Source organism: Neophocaena asiaeorientalis, unplaced genomic scaffold (genome assembly GCF_003031525.2).
Source record: "Neophocaena asiaeorientalis asiaeorientalis breed wild unplaced genomic scaffold, Neophocaena_asiaeorientalis_V1.1 scaffold242, whole genome shotgun sequence".
NCBI lineage: Eukaryota > Metazoa > Chordata > Mammalia > Artiodactyla > Phocoenidae > Neophocaena > Neophocaena asiaeorientalis.
This window is the reverse complement of record NW_020172451.1, coordinates 8,011,899-8,019,372: the sequence shown is the minus strand read 5'-3', so window position 1 is coordinate 8,019,372 and position 7,474 is coordinate 8,011,899. Positions and strand designations below refer to the sequence as shown.

General features: G+C 38.3%; 1 protein-coding gene across 1 annotated transcript in view; it reads right to left on the bottom strand.

The window, feature by feature from the left end:
* The window catches only part of MRTFA (myocardin related transcription factor A), a 196,584-nt gene that overhangs the window by 163,188 nt on the left and 25,922 nt on the right, over positions 1-7,474 (bottom strand). The window contains exon 2 of the mRNA XM_024737519.1: positions 2,855-2,916. Within this exon, the coding sequence (XP_024593287.1) occupies positions 2,855-2,916 (62 nt within the window). The remainder of the gene's footprint in view (positions 1-2,854; positions 2,917-7,474) is intronic.

Genomic DNA, 7,474 nt, shown 5'->3' with positions numbered 1-7,474 from the left:
GGGGGGGAAATAACTGAATAAAAATTAAAGCCCTTCTTTTTAAATAAGATTACACTGTTTTAAAAGAGGTGAGAGAATGGACTTCAAATGACAAAAGGATGATATGCTTGATGTGCAATAAGAAACTAATATAAAAATAAAAGGGGGACTAACTCACCATTGTAAAGCAATTATACTCCAATAAAGATGCTAAAAAAATTTTTTTAATAAAAAATAATAAAAGGGGGAAGAAGACATGCGATAGAATGCTGGGAAACTTTATAGAAAGGAGATTAAATCTGACGCACAACAACAAAATTTGTGGATGACTTTAGAGGAAGTTAAAAAACGGTGTTTACAAGAGATCTTTTGGGGATGCTGGAAAAGTAACACTGCCATGTGATAATGATTACACAACTCTACAAATCTGATAAACATCACTGAGTCATACACCTCAAAAATACAAATTTTGCAGTATATGAATTATGCCTCAATAAAGTTGTTTTCTTTTTTTAAGTGGTATTTGTTCGCTAAAGCAAGGAGGGAAAATTATATTATTAAGAGTTTTTCTGACTAAAGAAAGGAAGTAGCCAAGAGGAAAAGTACAGTAATTCATTTGACAGACAAGAAAATAAAAAGGAAATTTTTCATAGATTAAGAAATATTAATGTTTTCATTTCAGCCAAATAAAGGACAGTATTGTGTCTCTGGGTAACTCTCTACAAACCTGGCTAGGACCACAAAATCTTACTATCTTAAGAGTAGAAACACAATGGATTTGGAACCCTTAAATGGGAAATAAGGAGAAGGAACACTTTGACTTAATTTCCTATCCCCTAGAAGAGAGTAACAATTTATTCTGATCTCACATTATTGCATGTGCCTGAGATACAGAGATGGTACCTCCTATGAGAAGAATTTAAAGAAATTTAAAAGCAGAAAATCAAATATATAATTGTTTTTTTAAATGTATGTTAATTTCTTTACAAGCCTGATGGCAACAGTCAATTCCCTCAGTCAAAATATCCACATGGGGAATTTTTTGTTATTTTTGAAGAAGATTAATTTGCATTGGTTCAGGGACTTTTGCAGAAGTTTCCCAAAACAGCAGTACTGTATTTTGTTTACCCCATTTGTAACTACAAACAAAGATCAAGCAAAAATGCACCTATAAACAACCACAATTCACATTTGCTCTGAGCTATGAAAATATTAACCTACTCTGACCTCCCCTGCACCAACTTCAGCGAACCCTGGATCAAGAGTCTCAGCTTCCAAAACAGCACAGGTGTCTCTAATTTCAGACCTGCTAGTCTCTCTGACTTTGGCTAAATCAGTAGCAAGCCCAGAAAATAAAAACAAAAAAACTCAAAAGTCATGTAGGTATTTTCTTTCTTCCTCCATAAAAGAATGCTCTAGGAGATACAAATGAAATAGCATGTATTAATATATAATTCTATCTCCTCTAAGTGGCTATAATAAAAGTCAAAATAGTTCAAGATAGTGATATTCACGATAGTATCCATCTAGACTTGAAAAATTGTAATATCAATGAACTTTAAAGTTTATGGTACCATGCCAAACCTTTACTAGGCATTCAATAAATGTTAGTTCCTTTCTTTCCTTTCCATTAATTCTTAGAGTATTTCCATAAAACAGTTCCTGCTCATTATACCCCAATATATAGCAGGAAAATAGAAAAAAGATAATTTCCTCACTGAACACCTAGATCAGACTCTGAAAATTCAGGCCACCAGATGATGATGAAGGCACTGATTTGCAAAAGTTAAACTTTACTCTCTCTACCTCCCTTCCTAGGCAGCAGTGTCAGTTCCAAGGACCATGTTCCTTCTGCTATAGGAAGTGGCTCAACTGTTTTTCCCCATAGCAATATATTAGCAGTTCCTGTTCTTTGTGACTGGAAGCCAGTCTCAAGAAGCTATTCTATTCTAAGTGCAGGTGCAGCAAGAGTCCAAAGATTGTCATCAACCCAGAGAACCCCATGCTCAAGTTCACGGGATTCTTGGTTGGAGGGTTTTGGGGAGTACCGCCATTGGTTTTTTTGGCTACCAATTTCACTCTCCAAATGATCCAAGTTTCCTGCACCAATGAGCAATGAATGGGGTCTCCACATACCTAAGATTATGGGAAACTAAAACTACATGAAACAGCACTAGTCCCTACTTTGACAGGAAATGTTCTGCCAAAAATAGGTTTGCAGAGCTGTGTGAAGCTGCCGTCTATAGCTCTTTTTTGTGGGCATCTGATACAAGAGAGATACATGAGCCAAAGTCATATCTGGTGTACGTTTGTTCAGACTCTGGAGCTTAAGACAGGAACACAAGCATGCTGTGTCAAAACAAACTCTAGTGGTTACAGATGGACAGATTCTGTCATCAGTAACAAAATTTATAGTTGTCAGTGATGGTCTGGTTACTGTCAAGATAAGCCCTTTGATTGCATCTAGTCTACCATTCACATAAGCTACTGAATTTTAGTGACCAGAAGAATCAGCTAGCCTGTCACCTCCCACTACCCCAAGCTGGTTCACATAACGGCTCCAAAACAAGAACTTCTGCCCTCTAAGGAGTGGGTCATGGTGTGTGTGTGCATGTGTGTGAATTCATGGTTCTGTTCTATGACCACCAAAATTTTAAATCGGTTGTGCTGTTTCTTGGCATTCAATACCCTCAGACAAGACACTAGATGTAGTCCACAACACTAGATAAACCATGGTGACAGACCATCATAGGGCCATGCTGAGTGTTTCCCTAAACAATAATCAAATCTGATCAATTCTATTTCAGTAGAACTCAAAATACTAACAAACACCTTAGAAAGGAGGCAGGAAAGAATAAATAAACCCGGGACCTACCTTGTTTACAATTCCCACAGACAGATGAAATTCAATTCCATGCCAACCATACCCTTCGATCACTAAAACACAAACAGAAAAATAAAAGTTCATGCAATATAAGCAGTTCTTCCAGTTCCTACAGCATATTTGGTATCAATGGTAAGAAGCTGTTTCTTATCTGCTTTCTATCCTCTCCACGACCACAACAGTAGCTGACTGTCACTGGCAAAAAGGCCCAGATATGTGGAGTTAAATAACAGGTAACACTGATTGAATAACTTACTATATGCTAGGCACTGTTCTAAGTGCTTAAATGTACTAACTAATTTAATCCTCACAACAACCCTATGAGATACTCTTATTAACCCATTTTACATCCAAATGACAACTGGCCTATACCTCTGAAAATCGCTCTTGTGTTAAGAAATGCCTCTTAAATAAATGTAGGCAATCTCAACCACAGTGGCTGGGCTGTCTCAATGGTTGATATCTATATATGTTCCATATTCATCCACTCATTATACATTTCTTAAGTCCCCATGGTGGGCTGAGCACTATAGTAGATGCTAATCATGATTTATTCTCTGCCCTTTAGGAGTTGAGAAACTAGTTGGGGAGATCAGACTAAATCCAAGAAATGGTTCAAGAAATGGAATGCCCTATTATGAAGTACACTCTCTTTGTGCAATCATTCAGTAAAAAAATGAATAACCTTTGGGAAAAGGAAAGGAAAGCTTTACAGAAGAGGTGCCTTAAAGCTGGACCTTTAAAAATAATAATAAAATTGGCAAAGAGAGGAGAAAGGTTCTTCAGGAAAGGAAACGAGAACAAAAACATGGTGGCGGGGACAGACAGACTCTATCTGAGGTCCTTCATAATCTGATCCCATCCAGTCTGACTACCCTTTGCCTTGGCCGCTGACCTCCCTCCCCATCCCCGCTAGCCACACCAGACTTCTTCATTCTAGGATACACAATCTTTGATAGCTCCTTTGTTTCTCCTACTGCCTTGAATGTTTTCCCCACCTTTTCTCTGGTGGGTAACATTAACTAGTCCTAGTATACAGTAGGCACTCAATAAGATATAGTCATTATTGTAAATAATATTGTTTAAGATGCAAATGAAACACTTTTCTATAACCTCTTCCAATTCTCCAGAGTTAATCTACTGGCCTCTCTGCCACACCTACATGGCATTTGTCCATTTTTCCATTACAATGATAAAACATTCTACTGTCCCCAGGTTTCCTTTTTTTTTTCTCTTACTTGTCTGAACAGGTAACATCTTTTCTACAACTCTATATACTCCAAGACCTAGCACAGTGTCTGGCATGTAATAGGTGCCCATTATATGCACTTGTTGACTGAAGGCCCGACTGACTCAAATTTACAAAATGAATAACGATAGAATTCTTCTAAGAAGTGAGCCCATTTAGTACACTTAAACAATTCAGTTTATCAAAAATCGAATGCACTTTTACATCTTCGTGAATATGTCTGCTACATAATTACACCAACAATTCATGCACAAAAAAGTCAAAGTGGATTCACCAAACACTACCAGCTGACTAGTTTTTGCTTGATGACAAAATGAGGTCCTCATCCACGTCAATAGACACAGGAGAAATTAACTGAATTGATTATTTAGATATTATGGCTGGTGACCTTTCTCAGTGAACGGATGCCACAACTTTGTAGGCAGCATGTATGTTTAAATAGGTATTTATACTGGCTTTAGTCACCGGGGGATAGAGGTTACCAATTTAGAAGTCCAATCATAAATCCAAGGTTTATTTATAGAAACATTCCATATGGTAAGAGTTTAAAAAGGAAAACAGCAGCCATTTTCTTTGCTGAAAACAAAAGGTAGCAGAGCACCGAAGGACCAGACCTCCTCTTTTTTTTTTTCTTTGGCGGCACGCGGGCCTCTCACTGTTGTGGCCTCTCCCGTTGCGGAGCACAGGCTCCGGACGCGCAGGCTCAGCGCCCGTGGCTCACGGGCCTAGCTGCTCTGCGGTATGTGGGATCTTCCCGGACCGGGGCACGAACCCGTGTCCCCTGCATCGGCAGGCGGACTCTCAACCACTGCGCCACCAGGGAAGCCCCAGACCTTCTCTTAACTCTGCTCTCGTCACTGCTTAAAGCAGAGGAAGAAATGTGCAGGGCAAGCAGGAGCCTCGCTGAAAATCAGTCACCCACAGCAACCGGCCTTTTGAATGTCTATGTTATTCAAGGCTTATGTATTAATTTTATACACATCCGTGTTCACTGAAAGCACAATTTTTGGCTTGGAACTTAAAAAAAGTGTTCTAATGCGCTAGTTTGTCCAATATTAATTGAGTCTGCCAGGTTTGAACATGCCAAGCTTAAAATACTCTCTAGATTGTTATGCAAAGGTATGAGCTCAATCCTTTATTCTCAGGAAAAGGAACTTAGGGAGAATGACTAAAGCAACAGTATTTCAATGAAAGCCGTAACAGAAAAAGTCAACTAAATAGTGATGAGTTACTATTTTTAAATATCTGAATAGAAATAAGATATAAGCTAATGACAGATTTCTTACAATTATTAATCTCACCTAAAATGAGATCCTGGGGTTTCAGTTCCAAGGTGTCAGAGAATGTATTTTGAAACTGATTTCTACATGAGATCATCTCATAAAAAGGCGGTTTTAGTCATCCACTGACTAAGCCCCTTCAGAATCGAAGTCTAACTTACTTTATATTGAAATAAATTATATTTTTTATATGAACAGTATTATTAGCAAAGTTTTTTTAATCTTTTACTTTATCAGCTTTAGAAAAATGCTAATAAAACCTGGAATGACTAAATTTTTATAAATAAACCTCAGAAGCTCACACATCCAGTCCCTTCGATTTCAGTTACGGAACCAGAGCAGAAGGGGTTCAATGACTTGATAACAGGAAGACTGGGACCAGAATCTGATTACCAGTCCAAATTATTTATTCTACTACATATTACTAAACACACTGTTTTATTAAGACAGAAAATGTTTTGGAAATTACAACAGAAGAAAAGTTTAAATACCTGCATTCATTCCCTGAGAAGAATTTAAAAATTAGATGTGTGCCCTGAAGATTTGGAAATGCTGACCCTTAAAAACTTAGGCAGTAGAAGACTATAGCAGTTATTTTCAATGCTTTTGGCTCAATAACTTGTAGAATCTTTGCTAGAAGTTTAGCTTTAAAAGGTTTTTCTTACATCCCTAAGGGTATGGGAATAATTTTTACAATCTAAGATGACATTATCCTTACCTTCTAAAATATAAACTTCCCCCCCACACACACACAAAAGCAATTTCAGGACTTCCCTGGAGGCACCGTGGTTAAGACTCAGAGCTCCCAATGCAGGGGGCCCGGGTCCAATCCCTGGTCAGGAAACTAAATCCCACGTGTATGCTGCAACTAAGAGTTTGCATGCCACAACTAAGGAGCCTGCCTGCCACAACTAAGGAGCCCGCCTGCTGCAACTAAGGAGCCCACCTGCCACAACTAAGACCCAATGCAAACAAATAAATAAATAAATGATAGGGCTTCCCTGGTGGCACAGTGGATAGGAATCTGCCTGCCAATGCAGGGGACACCGGTTCGCGCCCTGGTCCGGGAAGATCCCACATGCCGTGGAGCAACTAAGCCCATGCATCACAACTAGTGAGCCTGTACTCTAGAGCCCATGAACCACAACTACTGAAGCGTGCACGCTTAAGAGCCTGTGCTCTGCAACAAGAGAAGCCACCACAATGAGAAGTCTGCACACCACAACGAAGAGTAGCCCCCGCTCACCACAACTAGAGAAAGTCCGCGCACAGCAACAAAGACGCAACGCAGCCAAAAATAAATAAAATTAATTTATTTTTTAAACATTAAAATAAATGATAAAAATCAAAAGAGAAATTAGAAAATATTAAAAAAGCAATTTCATAGAATTCAGAGTCTTCTTTCAAACAAATATTTCTTCTAAACGAATTCTACTGTCTCATTTTAATTTGCAGGGAAGAGATGCAAAAAAATAAAAGGAAAGTAACAAAAAAATAAAATGGAAGGGAAAAAAGGAAAAAGAGGAAAGAGGAAAGAAAAATCAATATAAAGGTTTGACTGTGATATCAAAAAAGGAGGAGAAAAACAATTCCCAATTAAATAAATGAACTGTGGTTTTTAAGCAATCAGCCTCTAAAAGGTATGGTTACATATCTCCTCAAACTGAACACCTAAAAAAAAATATCTTAACCTCATTTTGCCTGATTCCTCTATTTGCTCTTTCTTCCACTTCCAAAGATAGAGTATTAAGTGGAGTGGGCCTCCTGGAATAAGTAAGGGAGTCAGAAATGTCGGTCCATGCAGCCCCCTCGAAGTGCCGGTACTGGCTGGAGTTACTAGAGTCTCAAAAGGGGAGTCGAGAAAGACCGCTGCATTCCCAGAGTGTGTCTATAACCTCCTCTAGAAGAGACTAGAAACCTGCTGCCTTTCACATGCACCAAAAGCCCTTCCTTTCCTACTATCAATTTAACTTGGATACAAAAATTACAGTTAATATAACAATTAATTAAGGTGACAAGTGGAAAAAGGAAGCAATACCATAGGTACTATATATACATATATATTATAGAGAGAGGGAGGGA